Source organism: Plecotus auritus (assembly GCF_963455305.1).
Source record: "Plecotus auritus genome assembly, chromosome: 1".
Taxonomy (NCBI): domain Eukaryota; kingdom Metazoa; phylum Chordata; class Mammalia; order Chiroptera; family Vespertilionidae; genus Plecotus; species Plecotus auritus.
In genome coordinates, this window is record NC_137770.1 from 50,474,967 (window position 1) to 50,496,668 (window position 21,702).

Here is a 21,702-nt window from a genome sequence, read left to right on the forward strand (position 1 = left end):
TTACTGCAACTGCTTCCCAGCACACACTATCTACTTGAGTTAAGCAGCTTGTCCCCCCCACTTACTCTGCCCTGCCTCTGCTCCCTGGCTCACGTTGTCCTCTCCCTGGAGTTACACTCTCCACCCCACCTTTACCCTGCTCACAGGCTGTTCCCCCACCCTCCAGGGTCCAAGTCAAGTCCCATCTTTCCTGAAGCTTCCCCACCCACAAGGACTAGAATACTCACTTTCCTCTGAAGAATATCATCACTTAAGAGTCTGTACTTCTCATTTTGTACTTAGCAGAGGTGACCTTCACTTTAGAATATGTTCCAACTAGAACACTATAGCCCTTGCTGTTCTTAAGAGATGTATTTGCAGAATCCTCAAACTCTTCAATTACTCCAGAAGCAAAGAGAGAACTGAATAGAGAATATCTATTGAGGATACAGATGCTGGGCCAGAGGTAAGGGAGGACGAGGGTGGCCCTGTACCTGCTCATTGGACCTGTGGCAGTTCACACTTGGGTGTCAATAAAATTGAGGTTCTTCCCCATGGCTCAAAATTCTAATGATAGCTGAAAACGTGAATGATAAACCTGAGAATGACAACATTTGCTAACTTTCCTATGTTTCCTGCAATGCCCTGAACCTCAAAGTCCCCTGTAAGAACAGGGTGTTGGGGCATATAATTTACTGATCACACTGGGACCTGTCTGATCCTGTAGCATAGAGCCACTCCAATGTGCTGGGAGACAGTCTTCTGAGTCTTACAAAATTAAGATACTGACAAGAGTGAGCTTACGGTGGAGATGAGGGAATTAAGGGATTTGCCCGTCTAGTCTCATTTGACCTCTCTATACTCAGATTACCTACTCTACATTTTTACATGATGCTCTCATGTGGGCATGGAGATGACCCCAGTGACCTTACATTACATCATACACAAAAATCAATTCTATGGGCTTTGACATATTAAGCCAAAGGTACTCCTAGGTAAACCCTTATTGTTTGCAAAATGCCAGACTGCAGTCAGGAGTCTGGATTACATATTATAGGCAGTCATGAGCTTGAATTCTGCGAATGAGTGCTGATTTGTGTTTTAAAGTGACAGAATCTTTATTTAATGTTTAAAATACAAAAAATTAAATCCATGGCTATTGTGATTATTAAACTAACAGATACTACACTTGTTCTTAGACAAAAGGCCCAGATGCTATGTGTCGATGCGTTTTTAATTCTTAGATTTCAGCATTAGTAGATACTGTTGACTAACACTAATGGACTTTCTCACCAACAGTGCACAAGAGTTCCAGATATTTCCACATCCTCATCAGTTGATTATTGTCAGGCTTTTAAAATTTTAACTGTATGGTGATACCTCATTGTTTTATTTTGCATTTCCCTGATGGCTAATGAAGTTAAACAACTTATATATTTATTGGCTATTTGGCTAGTCTCTTTTGTGAAGTGCCTATTAAACTTTCTTGCTATTTTTATATTGGCTCTTTTTCTTATGGATTTATAGAAGTTATTGGTATATACTGAATATGAATCCTTTGTCAGATACATGTGCTGCAAATATCTTCTCCCATTCTGATTTTTAAAAATTCTCTTAATGGTATATTCTGATGAATAGGAGTTCCTAACTTTATTTTTTAAAAATCTTTTTAAAAAATACATTTTTATTGATTTCAGAGAGGAAGGGAGAGGGATAGAGAGATAGAAACATCAATGATAAGAGAATCATTGATTGGCTGCCTCCTGCATACCCCCGACTGGGGATTGAGCCCACAATCCGGGCATGACCAGAATTGAACCCAGGACCCTTCAGTCCGCAGGCCGAAGCTCTATCCACTGAGCCAAACTGGCTAGGGCAGAAGTTCTTAACTTTAATATAACCCAATTTATCAGTATTTTCCTTTATGGTTAGTCCTTTTTGTAATCTGTTTAAAAAACATTTGCCTATTCTAAGGCCATGAGTATATTCTCCAATTTATCTTCAAGCTTTACCTTTTTACCTTTTACAATTAGATCTACAGTCTACGTAGAATTGATTTTTGTGTATGATGTAATGTAAGGTCAAAATTTTTATTTTTTAGGCGGCCATCCAATTGACCCAGAACCATTTATTAAAAATACCTTCAGCCCTAGCTGGTTTGACTTAGTGCATAGAGTGTCAGCCTGCAGACTGAAGGGTCCTGGGTTTGATTCCGGTCAAGGGCATGTACCTGGGGAGCCACCCGACCCTGGTTGGGGGCATGCCAGAGGCAACCAATTGATGTGTCTCTCTCACATCGGTGTTTCTCTCTGTCTCTCCCTCTCCCTTCCACTCTCTCTAAAAAAATCAATGGAAAAAAATATCCTTGTCTGAGGATTAAATAAATGAATAAATAAATAAAAATACCATAATTTTCCTACTGCTCTGCAGGGTCATATATCAAAGATCTATCTATATATGTGTGGACCTGTCTCTGGATTTTCTTTTATGTTCTGTTGGTCCCTTCATAAGCCCTCATGTTAGTACAACACTCTCTTAATTTCTGTAACTTTAAAGTAAGTCTTGATTGATATCAAAAAGTATATATCTTCCAACTGTGTTGCTTCTTCTTCAAGTTTGTCTTGACTTTTCTTGGCCTTCTACATTTCATTTAAATTTTAGAATTAGTTTGCCAATCTACTTCAAAACATGTGATGGGCCGAAACCGGTTTGGCTCAGTGGATAGAGCATCGGCCTGTGGACTGAAGGGTCCCGGGTTCGATTCCGGTCAAGGGCATGTACCTTGGTTGCGGGCACATCTCCAGTGGGAGTTGTGCAGGAGGCAGCTGATCGATGTTTCTCTCTCATCGATGTTTCTAACTCTCTATCCCTCTCCCTTCCTCTCTGTAAAAAATCAATAAAATATATTAAAAAAAAAAAAACATGTGATGGAATTTTGATATGTGGGGTCTGTAAATCAATTCAGGGAGAACTGATATCTTTACATTATTGAATCTTACAATCATGGTCGTGGTATGTTCCTCCATTTATTCTAATATTTTACAGTTTTCTGTGTAGAGGTCTTATACATGTTGTGTTATACTGAGTCCTAGGTAGTTGATGCTAATATCAATGGTATCTTTTAAAAATTGCAATCTCTAATTTCTAATTTTTAAAATATAACATTTATATGGTTTGTTGTTTGTATATAGAGATATAATTGATTCTTATATATGATCATATATCCAATAACCTTCATAAATTCTTTTGGATTTTCTACATATAATTATGTCATCTATAAATAATGGTGGTTTTCTTCCTTTCCAATCCTCATACTTTTATTTGTTTTCCTTCTCTTTTTAACAGGCTAGTACCTCAGTGTAATATTGAGCAGAAGAGATGATGGGGACATCCTTGTCTCATCATTTCCAATCTTGGGGATATCTTTCAGTATTTACCATTAAGTGGGATGTTTGCTTTAGATATTTTGGAGCTATTTTTATAGACTCTCGATTCCAGTAATTACAGGCTGTTGTTGTTCCTTGTGATTAAGCTCTTAACCCAGTGGTTGGCAAACTCATTATTCAAAAGAGCGGTAAACTGCGGCTCGCGAGCCGCAGTTTGCTGACCACTGGAAGGAAATTCTTTTCTATTCCTAAGTTGTTAAAAGGGTTTGTTGTTCTTAAAATAATGAAAAGGTATTAATTTTATCAAGCACTTTTTCTGCATCTATGGAGAGAAATAATTATATAATTTTTAATTTTTATTCTATTGGTGTTAATCTTTACTCCCATTGATTGATTTTGTAATGTTAAGCCAACCTCTCATTCCTGAACTAAACTCAACTTGGCAGTGTTTTTTTATCCATAATTATTTTTGTTAAGAAAGATTTTTTTCATTTATGTTCATGAGAAATCAGCGTCTAATTTTCTTGTCAAGTTTGGTATCAAGGTGATGCCAAACAAGTTAGGAAGTATTCCTTCTTTTCTTCTTTTTTGGAAGAGTTTTTGTAATTTGATATTTCTTCCTTAAACATTTGAGTGAAAATTCTTTTTTGTTAATTTTAATCCACTGATTTTGATATTTATTAGGTTTAAAAGAACTATACATTTTTTGGGGGGGTGAAAACTCGTTTGATGCAAGACTTTAGAACTAGGGTTCTAGACCTTGTTTTGGTAAACAATGCCCTAGTATAAGACTTAAACATGAAATAGTCAATCCCTGTCAGTTTGAATGGTCTTGTTTTTATCCATTTCCTTCCTTATGCAGCACTGGCCACATTACCTTTCCTTCTTAGCTGTGAGGGACTCAGCTAAGTCACCACAGAGGAAAGCACTGAGGCCATTTGAGGCCTGAGCCTGGTCCTCAGGACTACACTCTCCCACTGCCACAGGCAGCCTGCCTCAGCCACCACCACACTCCTCTGACAGAATGAGTGCCCTTGATGGTGTCCCTTTCAAGGTGCCCAAGGGCTTTCTGACCAGCACAGAGCTTCTCCCTGGGCCAGAACTCAGTGTCCCAGACTGCAGGGAGCTTCTGCTGGGTTCTATGGTAAGTGTATTTCTCTGTCTGTCTGTCTATGTAACTCCTAGTCCCTGGGTCTGTGGGCCTGATGCTGAGCCTCATGGGACCTTGTTCCTTGATTTTAAAGGGCAGCTAGGCCTGCTCTGGTATATTTAAGGGAGTTTGGAAATAATCTAAGAGGGAAAGGTGTTTCATGAGGAAGGCTGGTTGCCTGGTGATGAGGATTATTTACTGGGTCTTATTTTAGCGTTAGGATAACTAGAAGGTCATATAAAGTAATTGAGGATCATGGCACGGATGTTCCAGTTCCTCTCTGCTGCCATATCTAAAATTCCATTAGAATCACTCCTTAAGGTTAAGACATTAGATCCAGAATCCTCTGTTAAAATGCCACCTGGGGTACATTAGAAAGGAATACTATTTTGGAGGCACTCTTAAAGCACCCCTTGCCCCATGGCTCACACACTGGGATAGGCACCCAGTGTATATGGTCATATCACATGTGGCCTCAGGATAAACATGATTATTTAACTTTCAGAAGAATCAAGTTTACTTGAAGAATTAGGGGGAACCTATTGTATTCACATTAGAACACAGATATATCATGGGGTAGCATGCAAAATTCACATGAATTCTTTTTAAATGAAAGAATAAGCCCTAACCAGTTTGGCTCAGTGGATAGAGCATTGGCCTGTGGACTGAAGGGTCCCAGGTTCGATTCTGGTCAAGGGCATGTATCTTGGTTGTGGGCTTGATCCCCAATAGGGGTTGTGCTGGAGGCAGCTGTTCGATGTTTCTACCTCTCTATCCCTCCTTCTTCCTCTCTGTAAAATCAATAAAAATATACTTTTAAAAATAATAATAATAAATAAATAAAAATGAAAGAATAAGATTGCAAAGAACTGTGAAACTGGCTTTGGGCCTCTTGGGACCAAATATGCAGACTCCTACATGCTCATTCTTCCCTGTCTGCCAGGTGCTTCGTGGAACAGTTTGAGGATCTAGATAAGCTTTCACTCATTTTGAGGAACCTGAAACCCAGAAAAAGGAAATGATTTGTGCAAAGTTAGTGTCAAGACTAAAACCCAAGTCCTGACTCCAGATAATTTTTTATTAGCTAAGAGCAGGACTGGAACATGAGAGAAACTGGACAGGTGATGTTTGAAGGCAAAGGGTTTCGGGAAGTCAGTAGAGAACACAGTCCAGAAAGGAGAGTCCTGGAGAGGGGCTTGAGTGGCCTGGAGCACAGAAGCAGGAGGTGTGGTGCAGTTTTGCTCCATCTGCAGACCCCAGAGTTGCACTGAGGTTCCTCAGGACAGATGTTTCCAGAGTTGAAATAAGCTTTGTGAAGCCCAGAGCACTCTCTGTGGGGCAGGAGCTCTTGCTCTCCCCCACACCCTGTGTTGTGGGCGCTCACTCTGGCAGGAGAGCTTGTATTGTTGGGAAGAGGAATTTGCTTTACTGAGCTCCAGTGGAGGTGGATTATCACAGCTTTTCCTTCCCTGCTGAGCTCAAGTCAAGCCGGGAAGAGGCTATTTTTTCCTAGTAGCAGAAACAGGCACCCTTCTGCCAAGCCCATGTCTAGTGTCCTAGCCAAATGCTGACTTGGCTTAGCCTCCTGCTTTCAGGGTGGGCACCTGCAATCCCTTAAGCCTATTTCCCTTCCTGAGCCTGCATTTCATTAACTGTTGTGCCAAACTAACAAATAGAGAAGCATGAGACTCCAAGTATGATTCACAGCCTCTCCTGATCAGTCCTTCGAGTTCACTGGGCTGTACTTCCAGTGTTAAGAACTTAAAATGCATTTTCCCATAATGATGATGTTAGATTACTCGACGAACCTGTCGTGGCCTAAAGGGAAAAATAATAACAGCTACCATTTATTGAGCACCTACTGTGCACCAGGCCCATGTTAGGTGCTCTTTACATGTTCACTCTTCTCATTTTTATGAGTCTTTCAGCTGGGTGTTCCTACCCCACGGCACAGGAAATCAAAGCTCCCACCTGAGTGATCCACCGGGTCTCATGGCTTGTGAGGGGTACAGCCAGGATTCCAACAGGAGCCTGTCACACCCCAGAGCCCATGCCCACCCCTTCACCCTGCTCCTTCCCAAGGAGCCCTTCCTTACATGCGTAAAGCCTCTTCAAGTCTGTTTTGTTGTTTCATAGTCTAATTGCCAAAGTTTTAGGGGAAGGAGAGGATGGACATGGCTCTGTTTCAGTAACACTTTATTTACAAAATCAAGGTGATGGGGTCAGTTTGGCCCCCAAGCAGTTTGCCTTCCCATCTGCCCTGTTCCCCACCTCCACCCCATTACTGATGGCCTCTGTTACTCATTTTTTATATATTCTTCTAGGGATTCTTATGTGTGTATATACAAGCAAATACAGATATTTCCCCCCTTTTACACTAAAGTAGCATTTTATATGCACCGTTCTTCTTGCTTTTTTCACTTAATATATTTTAAGATCTTCCATATCTGTACCTAGAAAGCTTCTTCAGTTTTGTTCACTGAAGTATTGCACTATATGGATAATCATACTTTATTGACCGAGACCCCTCCTGATAGACACTTAGGTTCTTCCCAATCTTTTTTTAATTTATTTTTTCTTTTTCTTTTTTAGGGAGAGAGGTGAGTGGAGAGAGAAAGAGAGAGGGAGAGAAAAACATCGATATGAGAGAGAAACATTGATCGGCTCTGATCAGGGATCGAACCTGCAACTAGGATATGTGCTGTGACTGGGAATTAAACACACCACCTTTTGACATTCCAACGAGCTGAGCTAAACTGGCCAGGGCAGGTTCTTCCCAGTGTTTTGCCATTACAAACAATGCTGCAGGAAATGAGTATATACAAATGTCCTTTTGAATTTAAGTACATTACCAAATTGTTCTCCATAGGGATTATCTATATAATAAAAGCCTAAGCGACCCTTAGGGCGGAACAACCAGAATGACTGGATGCTATGATGCTCACTGACCACCAGGGGGCAGACGCTCAACACAGGAGCTGCTCCCTGGTGGTCAGTGCGCTCCCAGAGGGGGAATGCTGCCCAGCCAGAAGCTGGGCTCACGGCTGGCGAGTGCAGTGGCTGTGGCAGGAGCCTCTCCCGCCTCCGTAGCAGCGCTAAGGAGTAGCGAGCCGAGCGGTAAGGAGCAGCAAGCAGGCAGGCGGTAAGCAGCGAGGGGTCCTGGACTGCGAGAGGGATGTCCGGCTGCTGGCTTAGGCCTGTTCCCTGTGGGGAGTGGGCCTAAGTCAGCAGGCAGACATCCCCCGAGGGGTCCCGGACTGCAAGAGGGTGCCGGCCGGGCTTAGGGACCTCCCCCAATTCCAGTGCACAAATTCTATGCACCAGGCCTCTAGTACTGATATATATCCCAACCAGCACACTACAAGAGGCCTGTACCTCCCACACTCCCAACAGAGTGTCATCAGACTGTGGGTCCTTGCCAAGGGATAGGCAAATGTATTTTAGAGTAGTTTTATTTTGCTTTCTTTTATTACGAGTGAGGTTGAGCAGCTTTTTCTATATTTAAGAGAGCTCTGTATTTCCTTTTCTGTGGACTGTCCATATTATCTTTTCTCCACTTTCCTGTTGGGCTGTGAGTCTCTTTCTTGTCTATTTCTAGGCACTCCCTATATTAGTAAAATTAGCCCTTTATCTCTATGTGAGTGCTATTCTCCCCCCCCCCCCCCCCCCGCAAGTTTGTCATCTGTCTTTGACCTTGCTCATGACATTTGCCATGCAGATTTTGGGCATATGCCTGTGTGTACTTTTATGGCTTCTGGATTTTGATTCTGAGTAAGAAAGGTTTTCCCCCTTGATGTTATGAAGGATTTCTATCTTGTTTTCTTCTAGTACTTTTATGGTTTCATATCACACATTTGAATCTTTGATCTTTTTTTAATTTATCCTTTTGTATATAATGTGATAATGGATCTAACTTTATTTTCTTCCAGATAGCTAACACCATTTATTGATTAGTTCTTCTTTTTCCCATTGCCTGAGATGCTATCTTATTATTTACTAAAGCCCTATAGATATTAAGGTCTATTTCTGGACTTTCTATTCTCTAATCTATCTGTGCCAGTACCATAGTTTTAATTGTTGATGTTTTATAATAAAATAAAACAGTTGGTAGGGCCAGTCCTATTTATATTTTTGTCCCCAGGGTTTTTCTGGCTATTCTTATTTGTTTATTTTTCATGTGAACTTTAGAATCATCTTGCTTAATTCCAGAAATCACAAGTGTTGGTATTTTTATTGGGTCTTTATATCATTTTATTCCTGAAGTCCTGCTGGCTGTCTCTTTAATTTAGTCTCTTTCTTTACAAGTCTGTCTCACCAGTTCTGAAGTTGTCTTTTTCCTCTTATGTTTTTCACAACTCATCTATTTTGCTCCAATCTCTTTCTCGAACCATGTATTCTGTACACCTTTACAAATGTCCACTCCGTGCCAGGCTCGCCCCAGCTCTGAGGAGTAAGCCACAGTCCTTGACCTCGGGGAGTCACACTGGGCCAGCTAAATTATGCTCCTCTCCCCAATGCAGGGTCATGTCCGAGGTGGGAGGGAACAGTGCCTGTCTGTCTTTCTGTCTCCCCTTTCCCTCACACACAACATTCCCCTAGCCTCTCTTTTCCTTAAATGGCCATCATAGAACATTGAAATTGCCCTTAATTTTTTTTATATTTTTAATGCCATGTTATATTCCTGGTTCTTAATTTTAAAGGTATGTGACAGGAATCTTTTATTTTTGCCTCATTTATAAACTCTCAAGTTAGGTTATTTATGTGGGCTCCAGATTGCTTTCTTAGGTGGCCTTATATGTAGTGGATAAAGCCCTACAGTGAGATGGTCAGAAAAATCCCAGCTCAGCCTCTCACCTCCAAGCTGACCTCCAGCAAATTAAACTTGCTGAGCCTCATTTTCATAATCTGGAAAAAGGAATAACACTAAAACCTACTAAGTGGGGTTCAACAAAGATTAGCAAGTTTTAGATTGCCTGGGTCCCAAAGCAACCTCAGATGGCAGCCAGGAGGATGGGGGCAGATGTCACCCACAGGGAGGTTATGTGCCTGGCGGGCTGCCAAGGCTGACTGCTTACTGGCAAATGGTGCTGGGCTCAAGTGAAAGCGCCTTGAGCAAGTTTTTAAGCTGCTACTACTGTTCAATAGCATACTAAATGGCAAAGGGACTTAGATATTAGATTTCACTGCATTTGTCCTTCATGCAGAGTTTACCTTTAAATTGTTGATATCCATCTACCCCAGTGCTAGCTAAAACGGAGGCTGGGGAGGGTGCGGGTGGACTGTGCTGACTGCCTGGAGCTCAGAATTGGAAGCTGTGCAGGTCTGGCAAGTCTTTGGCTGAACAGGGTCCTGGAGACCAGAGGTAGTGGTGCGCCCTCGAGCCCTGGTTTGCCTGGCTACGCCTCACGTAGCCTTCTCTCAGCAGCACGACTTCAGCCTGGAGAGGAGGACCCTCTTCTGGGTGGAGGCTGTCATCCGGGGACCCTGCCAGTTCCAATGCGATGCTCCCGAGACAGCGTCAGCTCCTCCAGCCTGGCTCTTGCTGGACAGCCCGGAATGCGGGCTGGCGTCCGCGCCTGCTGCAGCCGCAGGCCCCGAGGCTGGACCCCAAGAGCAGCCCGAGGAAGAGGAGCAGAAGGAGGAAGAGAAGGAGGAAGAAGCCACGCCTGCCAATGAGGAAAAGCCGGGGCCGTGCAGCCCCCAGCCCAGCGCTCCTGCGAGCCCCAGCCCGGGCCGTCACCGGTGCTCACTGCATGTGCTGCGAGGCGTGAGGTCAGAGCTGGCCGGTGTGCGGCGGAGGCTCTCCGAGGGCAGGACGGCTGCCCGCCCACGCGCCTTTCTGCAGCGCATCCGCCACCGGGCGTGGAGCCTCTGTCCCAGCCCAGAGCCGCCCCAGAGCCCCGCGCCCCCACCCCCGGGTCCCTGTGTACCCGCCCCGGCCCCGCGGCCCTCCACGGCCCCACGGCCCTCCACGGCTGGTGCCGTGCCCCCGCTGCGGAGCCACAAGCCCACGGTCGCGGTAAGGAACTTGCAGGCTCTGCCAATATCAGCAGCAAGGCCCCCATAGTCTGGGTCCCCAGCCAGGTCCATAGCTACGGTCCCCTCCTCTCTGTGCTCCTCCTCCCTAGCCTTTCCTGCTGCTCTTCCTGCAGCCCTTTGCCTAGAATAGTCCCTGCTCAGAGGGCTCCCATTCCCTCTGTTTCCCATTGTGCCTGCTTTGCCTCTGCTAGGGCTCATGCCACATCATTGTAGTTATCCAGTACCCGTCTCTCTCTTCCCGTGGAATATGAACTCATGTTCTTTTAGGGCAGGGGTTGGTTCGCATTCATTTTTGTTTCCAGAGCACCCAGCAGCAGACTTGGCCCCTAGGGGGTGCTCAATGAATGTGACTCAAATCTAGGGCTTGCTGGCAGGGCTTGCTGTAGACTCGGTGAGCTGGACGCCAAATGAGGGAATAGTCACTGTCTGTAAATTCCTGCCAGACACTGGGTTGGAAGAGACAGTCAAAACCACTGGACAATTGCCTAAGGGGGTGTGGAGACAAGGCAGTACTGTATAGAGCGTGGGATCAGGTGTTGAGAGAGAGGTGAGGGTTGTTACAGGCTGGGAAAGCTGGGGACAGAAGACTGTACCCAGCAGAATGGGGAGCAGAAGTGAATTTACCATGAAACCAATGAAGCTAAGCCTCAGGCCTCTGACTTTGCTCTTTCCAAAGCTTTATGCCTAATTTTATATTTATAATTCTGTCTTTTTTAATTTAAGAGGTCCAAATTGTATAATCATCAAATTCCACACAACCTGGATCCTGAGTAGATGGGGTGGGTCAGGATTAGCAGCAGGAGGTAGCAATAGGGCACATCTTTCTGCCCCCCAGCGGCCCCAGTCAAGCCAGTAGGTACAAAAGAATAAGGCCAACATGAAATTAAATCCAAAAGAGACTCGCGGTCTGGCTTTTCCACTCACTGGTGTGTGATCTTATGCAAGTCACTGAGGTGCTCTGAGCCATCCCTTCTCCACTTTGTAAAGAGGGCCAGCAACCCTTCTCACCGTTGTTCGGAGCAAACACAGAGAAGAGGCTCTGTGAGCTGGGCTGGCTGGGCCCACATCCAGGGCCAGATGTTAATGCCAGGATGGCTCTTTTCTGATCCGGATTAAAATAACTCTTCAGCCTCGTAACAACCCTTGAGGTATCTAGTATGATTGCCTTCATGTCACATATGAGTAAATTGAGTAAACAGTAGAGATCTGGAGTTTGAACCAGAGCAGGACTCCAGGCTCTCCACAGCATTTGCCCCTACACTCTGTATAGAAGGTGGCATGAAAGACACCTTTTAAAATGTTCTGCCCAACCAGATGTTGCTCCCAGTGGTAAATGACACATCCAGCTTGTCTGTATTTCAGTCCCTCAGCCCATACACTTGCCTGCCACCTCTTGTGCGGGAGCCCCAGCCTCTCATCGCCCGAAGATCACACCCTGATTCTGCTGACCTGCTGTCTGCCCTTAGCCAAGAGGAGCAAGATCTCATCGGGCCAGTGGTCGCCCTGGGGTATCCCCTGCATAGGGCCATCGTGGCTCTGCAGAAGACGGGGCGTCAGAGTCTGAGCCAGGTGAGTGATCCTCCAGAGTTGGGGGGCTGTGGAGCTGGAACCAGACGGGTGGCCATGTGGTTTTATCTTTAACTTGAAGAAATTTTGTTTCCTTCTCTTCAGAGGCAGAATCGCAGCCTGGCATTAATTATTGGGGGTTATGAGCAAGTTTCTAGATCCTAAAGCTACCTTCTGCATAGGAGTTTATCAGGAATCCCCATGCACACTTGGGGAAGTCTTGATATTTTACTCCTCTCCTGGTTTGTATCCCAAATGCAGGGGCTGGAGCTTTGGGCAGCAAAGAATCTCTCTATAGCTTCCCAGTAGAACTTTTTGTAATGAGCGATGTTTTATACCTGTTGTCCAATACAGTATCAACTAGCCATACGTTATTACTTGAAATGTGGCTAGTATGACTGAGAATTTTATGTAATTGTAATTAATTAAAATAGTTACATGTGACTACTACTAGATGTTGCAGCTCCAACCACTTCCCTCAATGAAGGAACTGTGTTCAGTTTACCCATACCCACCTATCCATCTAGTCAACAGTGTTTATTGGGTATTTCCTGGGTGTTTAGATGTGGCCAGGAGGTATGGGGGATACCAGGTACATAAAAAGCGCTGTTGTAGGTTGGAGTCCCCAGGAATCAGACTCAGATGGAGTTAATTAAGGAGGCTCTTGGGATCAACTCCTGGAGAAGGAAGTGGACAGAAGCAGGAGTGGGTAGATGGAGAGGTTGAGCTTTGTAGACCCAATGACAGTGTCAGCCATCCCCTCAGCTCTGGAGCAGATATGGCCCTTCAGAGTCATCCTAAGTGGGGCTTAGCTAGTCAGACCTTTATATCCCTTCATCATTCAGGCATTAGTGGTGTTAATATTTCGTAAACACCTTTTTTGTGTGTGCCAGTCCCTCAGTCTGAGAGTATACAATTAGGTCTTCTCAATTCTTCAAGGTTGCTGTTACTATCCTCACTTTGCAGATGGGGAAACAGGCTGGTTAACTCTGAATCTTTACTGTTCAATGCTTTTCTCTCATTTTTCTGTATGAGAACCTTTCAGGGCAGCACCCCAGGCTCATCTGAGATTTAAGAATAGATCTAAAGTTGCCTCCACCTTCAGCTGCCACTGAAAGCCAGGACCATGGCCAAGAAGCTACCCAGAGGATTGTGAGAGACCAGGCCCACAGAGGGGGCCCTGACATGTCTCCCCCAACCCTAGTCTCTAGGACTGGTGACAGGCTGAGGTCTCAGGCTGTCACTGTGAAGATCTGAAGATTAGTTGGAGCCAGAAGAGGCACTGGCCTCCCTGTGGGTGGCCTGGAAGAATCCACTGTATCAGGAACATTGTGTTTCCAGACATAGACCGACCAGCTGCCTGGCCCGCTGGGTCTCTGGGTGGCCTTCTTCCCCACTAGGCAGTCAGGGGCTAGGCCCGGAGGGGTGGGCCTGAAGGGCCATTGGATGACTGTATCTATCCTCCCCTACCAAGTTAATATTTTCCTCTATTCTCTGAAGTTCTTCCATTAACTAAGAAACTCGTTTGGGTTCAGTTTCCTTCTCCCCTTGAAACATATATACTACAGTAAATCCTTTATGGCCAGAGACGGCTCACGAGGGAGGACATCAGGTGATCTTCACTTTGAAGAGCCAGGGAGAACGAAGGAGACTCAAAAGATAAGCTTTGTCCATCACTCCTTCCTTCCTTCCACAAGGATCAAAGTGCCCACTGACTGCCTGCAGGACACATGGGTGGCACATGTGAGGGCCCATAGGCCAGGCCCAGATTTGCCATATGACTCCAGGCACATCAGGGAGTCTCTTTGAGTCTCACTTTCCCTATTCACAGAATGGAGGGGGAACATGTGCTTATAGACTTCTGGGGGCCCCACCCTGGGGTCTGAGGTAGGCCTGGTGGCTTTTACAGTCCCATAGGCCCCAAAACTGACAAAGCAGCAGAATCTTCACAAATGCAGATTCCCAGGACCTACTCGGGAGGGTCCCAATCAGTGGATCTGGAGTACCCTCAAGAGCCTGTTATTTTTAGAGATCTGTAGGTGGTTCTGATATGCAGCCTGGCATGGGATCCTCAGTATGGACTGAGGACAGCTCTCCCTTGAGTAAGTGGTCCTCAACCATGGCTTCTTATTAGAATCCTCTGGAGAGCTATAAGAGTCCCAGTGCCCAGGCGGCACCCCCTATATCAGAGACTCTGGAGGCAAGATCAATGGTTTATGGGTAGTTTTTTTTTAAAAAAAAATACATTTTTCTTGATTTCAGAGAGGATGGGAGAGGGAAAGAGAGAGAAACATCAGTGATGAGAGAGAATCATTGATAAGCTGCCTCCGGCATGCTCCCCACTTGGAATCGAGCCCACAACCCGGGAATGTGCCCTGACCGGGAATGGAACCATGGCCTCCTGGTTCATAGGTCAATGCTCAACCACTGAGCGATGCTGGTCGGGCAGTTTATGAGTAGTTTTAAAACTCCCAGGTAGCTGCAATCAACACTAAGGCCATGATCTATTGCTGTGGATGAGCTAAGAGGTGAAGGGAGATCTCCCATCTGCCCTTGCCCCCACTCCTGTTCTCACCTTCAGAAACTCTGTCTACTTTTAAGCTAGCTCAAGCCCCTCCTCTAGTAGTGGCCCCATGATGGACAAGGCATTAGCAGGAGATTAGGTGATCTAGGCCCTAGTCCTGGGACCCTGAGCAAGCTGCCCGCATTGCCTAGACCTCAGTTTCCTCAGGTGTGCAAGGAGGGCTTGGCTGGGTGGTTTTCCAGATGTGTTCAGAGCAAGGTGTAGGTGTCCTGGAGCAAGTGCTTGGACAGTTCAGAAGCTGAAACCATTAGTTTATATTATCCATGCTTTCTGCCTAGCTCTGAAGGTCTGCAGAAACCCAACCTCTTTCTTTTCCACTTATACCCACAATTCTTATGGCCTGGCACTAACTTCATTTGGCACTGACTCCCTATAAATTCTGTTTTGATTTGTCTGGGCCTCATGATTTCCAGTATCTGGTTTATCTCCCCCACTGAGCTGTGAGCTCCTTGAAGGTAGTTCTTAATTCACTTTATAAACACAGCATGTATTTATTGAGCTCCTTCTGCCTGCCATGCTGGGTGCTGGGACACAGCGGTGACACAACCCTTCCCTCATGGAGGAAAAAGCCAGTGGGTGAGAAAGATGAGAAAGACAGTAGAGCAGTTACAAAGTTGTATGTGCTGTGGGACCACCAAGCACGGCACCTTGGAAACAGGACAGAGAGGATCCCCAGGTAAGAGGAGTGAGGCTGGCCTTGATGAGGGACCTAGGGGGCTGGGGGAGGAGCAGAGGTGACTGACAGGCAGGAACAAGCCTTTGAGCCCTGGTTGGGAGGCAGCACTTCATCCTGAGGACCAAAGCAGCCCCTGAGTACTAGGCAGGAAGTGACTGGAACAGGTCTTCAGCCCTGTGAGGTCCACTCTGTCCCCTCCCCTCTCCAGCACGGACGCAGGTCTGTTGCATAGTGGGGGCTCATGAAGTCCTGGGTGGCAGAGATGTATGTGTCTAGGGGTGGGGTGGGGATACACAGGTATGGATGGCACCTTCATACAGGTAGGTGCTCACCAGGGAGGGTGAGCAGGCTGGGATGGGTGGTGAGTGAGAAGAGACCCTGTGTTTCAGGCCTGTCCCTCTTCCCACTTAGCTTCTGGGAGCACCTTAGCTCACCCTAACAGCCCCTTTCCTGGATTCCAGCCCATAGTTTGGGATAGTTGGTGTCTACCTGTCCACAGCCATGGGGTTTCTGGGGCCATGTCATGTGTGGTGGATTGCCTAGTCAGCTGGCCTGAGCTCAGGCCTTACGGAGGTCCTTGGGGTGTCTCCTCTACCCCATCCACTGCCCCTGCTGTTCCCCTTTTTTAAAAAACAAAAAACATGTTTTCATTGATTTCAGACAGGAAGAGAGAGGGAGAGAGAAATAGAAACATCAATGATGAGAGAGAATCATTGAACAGCTGCCTCTTGCATACCCTTTGCTGGGGATCAAGCCCTCAACCCAGGCATGTGCCCTGATTGGGAATTGAACCGTGACCTTCTGATTCATAGGTCGATGCTCAACCACTGAGCCACTCATCTTATCCCCTCCTTCTTTGCCCCTTTCTGGCCCAGTTTCTCAGCTACCTTAGTGCCTGTGACCGGCTGCTGCGGCAGGGCTACGACGAGGGCCTGGTGGAGGAGGCCATGGAGATGTTCCAGTTCTCTGAGAGCCAGGTCAGCTGGCCACCTGCCTGAGCCCGAGGCAGAGAAGGGATGGGGGTATACACATGAGCCTGGTGTGCAGGGGCATGCGGTGCCAGAGCCAGCCTGGGGGCGACAGGGAGAGAGCCTGCTTGCTCAGTGCTGGGGAGCAGACAGCCCAGGGAGATGAAGCACTGAAGGTGAGGGGACGAGGTGGGGAGGAAACCAGAGGCACGGCTTTTGTATTATTTAACTGAATCAGCACACGTGTCATTGAATGCCCTCTCATGCTTGAACTCTCTGCTCAAGGAGTTGGCCGTCTATCTGGAATCCAGAATATAGGCAGCTGTGAGCCCAGTAGTACATTCTGCGTGCCTGATGAATATGATCTGTCCATGCTCAGCAGCTGGTTCAGGCTTGAGAGCAACTCTTCACGGAGGCTGATGAAGGGACAGAAGGGTGGGAGAAACACAGGGGAGGAGGGAGGAAGAAAAGCAGGGATGCTTAAAGTGCTGGTGCCAGAGGAGGAAGGAGGACCAAAGCTGTACTGTGTGAAACCTTGGCAGAGTTTGGGGCCTGGCAGAGATCCTGGGCTGTGCCTCCTCTGGGCACCAGTATTTGGCTTTCCTCTTCCTGCCCCAGCCCCCAAGCACAGGTAGTCAGGAGAGAGCCGGAGTAGGGGAGTAAAGCCAGGACCAAGCCAGTGGCCAGGCTGGGGCCTCCTTCCTTGGCCCATGTCACCTCACAGGTACAAAGGAAATGCAGGTATCGCCCAGGGTCAGGTTTACCTGGCCTGTGAGGGCCACAGCTTTCTGGAAGTAGATACAGAGAACACCAGGGAGGGGGCTCCCCAGGGTGGAGGCTAAGCCTCAGTGCCCTCTCTGCCTTCCCCTCCTCAGGCAGGGGAGTTCCTGCGCCTCTGGGAGCAGTTCAGCGACATGGGCTTCCAGCAGGACCGGATCAAGGAGGTGCTGCTGGTCCATGGCAACCGCCGCGACCAAGCCCTGGAGGAGCTGGTGGCCTGTGCCCAGTGACCTCTGGGGCACTCTGCAATGCCCAGGCATCCCAGACCTGTGCTAAACCTGGCAATCCAAGTCTACAATGCATACTCATTGTAAAAATGCAACAATGCCAAGGGTGGGAGGAAATGCTATAGGAGAGGCAAAACTTCACCCATGTTGGGTTTTCAGCTGGACCAATTAATAACAGAAAAACAGTTTATTAATATATGCAGCACACATTATGTGGGAGAACCCTCAGTGAAAAGTAGCTCAAAGCAGGGGTTTAGAACTCTGGCTTATGTAGCATCAACAAAGAACACATTTGTATAGAGATAACAAGACAAAGGAAATCCGTTTTAGCCTTCCAAAAATGACAAACTTGGAAGGTAAATGTATGGGAGGGAACTAATGGAGTAAGGCTCACTTGCAGATTCCTCTAGTCCTCAGAGTCTAGTGTATCTCTGGAAGGATAAGAATCAATCTCAAGAAAAAGAGAATTTATATCCTGCCTTTAGACAGAAAAGGGAGAGGGGGAAGAAAAGCTTTTCCTGCATTTGCTGCTGCTTAATTGCCTTCAGCTCGAAATAATTTTTATGTCAAAGAAGCATATTTTGGGTGACATTCTGGCTTCGTTCAATACCCAAAGAATCGGCTAAAAGAGTTGAAAGTGGTTACCGGTGGGGAGGGAGAAGTGGGAGGGTGTAGACAAGGAGCTGTGTTTTCTCATACAAGTCTTGTAAAACTACCTTTATTTGAGCCTTTAAATTGTGTGCTTTGGTTTTAAGGAAATTAAAACAAACAAACAAAATGATGGGCAATTCTTTTGGGTCTTATAGGTTCCTGGTCTTTTGTGGAAATAATATCTAACTGTGGGTTCAAAGATCTAATTTCTGATTTTGGTTCTGCTGATGACTGGCTCAAAACTTTTTTGGGCCTCAGTTTCCCCAGGAAAAGTAGAGAGATTGGACCTGGCTGTTAGTCATACGAATCCCCTGGGAAGTCTGTTAGAGTTCCAGGCCCCACTCCTGGAGAATCTGACTCAGAAGGTCCAACTTGGTAGCCCCTAGGGATCTGGGTTTTGTTTTGTTTTTTCTTTTTTTTAAGAAGCTCTCTGGGATTGTTTTTTAAAAATCTTTTTTTTTTTTTTAATCTGCTGTTTGTTGTTGTTGATTTTCTTCACCCATTCTCCCACCTCCCATCCCCTGGGCCCACCTCTGGCAATTGCTAATCTGTTATCTGTATCTATAAGCTTGGTTTTTTATTTTTAGGTTTCACATATGAAACCATATGGTATTTGTCTTTCTCCATCTGACTTATTTATTTAGCATAATATCCTTGAGGTCTACTCATGTTGTCACAAATGGCAAGATTTTATTCTTTTTTATAGCTGAACTAGAGGCCCGGTGCATGAATTCGTGCATGGGTGGGGTCTGGCCAGCCCGCTCCAATTGGAGCCAATCAGGGCAGGCTGGCCGGGGGGGAAGGGACCCAGGAGGTTGGCCAGACGGCCCTGCCCCCTGGTCCAACTCCCAGTCGAACTCCTGGTTGAGTGGACAATTTGCATATTAGCCTTTTATTATATAGGATAATATTATATTATATATCCTATATAATATTCCATTATATAGCCTATATAATAAAAGGCTAATATATATTCCATTATATATCTTATATAAGAAAAGGCTAATATGCAGTTGTCCCCTCGATCAGGCGTTTGACCAGGGGATGGGGCCGGTTGGCAACCACCATGGCCCCTCCCCCCCAGCCGGCCCCACCCCCACCAGCTCTTCCCAACCCCAATCGGGGGCGGGGCCTGCCCTCCAACTGCCCACTGCCCCCCCCCCCTCTGGCCGGCCCAGCTCGATTGGGGTGGGCCAGCTGGACCCCACCCATGCACAAATTCACACACCAGGCTTCTAGTATATATATATATACATATATATATATGTATATATATATATACATATATATATATATATACACATATATATATATATACACACACACACAATTTTTTAAAATATGTTTTTATTGATTTCAGAGAGAGGAAGGGAGAGGGAGAGAGAGATAGAAACATCAGTGATGAGAGAGAGTCATTGGTTAGCTGCCTCCTGCACACCCCCCACTGGGGATGGAGCCTGCAACCTGGGCATATGCCCTGGCTGGGAATCAAACCATGACCTCCTGGGTTCATGGGCTGACCTTCAACCACTAAGCCACACTGGCGGGGCATACACAATTTCTTTATCCATTGATCTGTTGATAGACATTTAGATTATTTCCATATCTTAGCTATTGTAAATAATGTTGCAATGACTATGGGGGTGTACATATATTTCTGAGTTAGTGTTTTCATTTCTTTGGACAAATACCCAGAATTAAGATTCCTGGATCATATGGTAATTCTATTTTTAATTTTTTGAGGAACCTCCATACTGTTTTCCATAGTGGCTGCACCAATGTACACTCCCACCAGCAGTGCACAAGGGTTCCCTTTTCTCTACAGCCTTGCAACACTTATTTCTTATCTTGTTGATAATAGCCATTCTAACAGGTATGAGGTGATATATCATTGTGGTTTCAATTTGCATTTCCCTAATGATTAGTGCTGTTGAGCATCTTTTCATGTACCTTCTTTGGAAAAGTGTCTATATAGTTCTACCTATTTTTTGTTGTTGTTAATCTTCACCAGAAGATATTTTTCCATTGATTTTTAGAGAGAGTGGAAGGGAGGGGAGAGATAGAGAGAGAGAAACATCAATATGTGAGAGAGACATCGACTGGTTGCCTCCCGCAGTCCACCTGACCAGGGCCAGGGATTGAGCCTGCAACCTAGGTACGTGCCCTTGACCGGAATAGAACCCAGGACCCTTCAGTAGGCAGGCTGACGCTTAAGGCTAGATCTGACTTTTTTTTTTTAGATCTGCCTATTTTTTAATCAGATTGTGGTTGTTTTGTTTTTTTTTGTTTGTTTTTTGCTATTGAGTTGCTTGAGTTCTTTATATAATTTGGATTTTAATCTCTTATCAGATATATGATTTGCAAATATTGTCTCTTGTTGCCTTTTTATTTTATTGATGGTTTCCTTTGCTGTGTAGAAGTTTTATAGTTTGATGTAGTCCCACTTGTTCTTTCTGTGTATGTGTATGGTTTTTATTTGCTTGTTTGCTGCTTTTGCTTTTGGTGTCATATCAAAAATATTGCCAAGACCAGATGTCAAGGAACTTACTACCTTTGTTTTTTTTCTAGAAACTTTATGGTTTGGGCTTTACATGTAAGCCTTTAGCCCATTTTGAATTGACTTTTGTGTATGGTGTAAGATAGTGGTAGAATTTCATTCTTTTGCATGTGTCTGTCCAGTTTTCCCAACATCATTTTTGAAGAGACTATCCTTTTGCCATCATATATTCTTGGCTCTTTTGTCATAAATTAATTAACCATATACATTGAGTGGCCAGATTATTATGATCTCTGAATGCATAATAATCTGGCCACTCAGTGTATATATACTGAGGCCCGGTGCATGAATTCGTGCATGGGTGGGGTCCGGCCAGCCTGGCCAGGGGGAGGAGACATGGGCAGTTGGCCGGCCTGCCTGCTGGTCGAACTCCTGGTCGAGGGGACAATTTGCATGTTAGCATTTTATTATATAGGATATACATTGAATGGCCAGATTATTATGCATTCAGAGATCATAATAATCTGGCCACTCAGTATGGGTTGATTTCTGGGCTTTCTATTATGTTCCATTGATCTATGTGTCTATATTTATGCCAATATCTCTGGGGATTCTTATTCATTGTAATGGGCTCAGGGCTAGTGTGTCCCTCAGGGTCAGCTGATCTGGGCTCCCTTCTGCTCTGACAGTTTGTGTGCTATGTCGGTCTGTCCTCCATGTGGGGGATGGGCCAGTTGGGAGCAGGGTTGTCTTCCGTCACTACAGGCCTACCTTCTGGAAGCCCCTGGGGCTTGAGAGGATCAGTGACTACGGCAAGCAGAGGTCAGAAGCCAAAACATTGATGCTCCTGCCCTTCCCAGCTGGTCCTGTGCAGAGGCCTGCAGCAATTTCCACAGAATAAAAATTTCTCACTCATCCACCCAGCAACACAGTTGGACCTAGAGCTGAGGCCTATAAAACAACAAGCAAAATCTTCCACATTTCTCATGGCTTCAACCCAGACACCTTGTCTGAGCATGAAGTTAGGACTTCTGCAGGCCCACACAGGTCTAAACAGAAAGTTTGGAACTACAACCCAGGTCTCCCGAGGCCCATCAGCCCCTGGTGCTTTCCACTAAGCCTCAATGCCTGCCAACTTGAAATCACATTAAAAATATTTTTGGGCCTTAAAACTTGAATTAGATAACTTGTAGCAATGT

The 21,702-nt window shown here is 45.7% G+C and overlaps 1 protein-coding gene across 1 annotated transcript; it reads left to right on the forward strand.

Moving 5' to 3' along the window:
* Positions 1–4,389: 4,389 nt before the first annotated feature.
* On the forward strand, positions 4,390–18,116 carry UBAP1L (ubiquitin associated protein 1 like; the record flags this gene model as incomplete). The annotated part of the gene is made up of 5 exons (XM_080664103.1): positions 4,390–4,509; positions 9,941–10,534; positions 11,917–12,123; positions 16,256–16,357; positions 17,224–18,116. The coding sequence occupies 5 exons, from the start codon at positions 4,390–4,392 to the stop codon at positions 17,356–17,358; spliced, it is 1,158 nt and encodes a 385-aa protein (XP_080520229.1). The 3' UTR covers positions 17,359–18,116.
* Between the last annotated feature and the right edge of the window lie 3,586 nt (positions 18,117–21,702).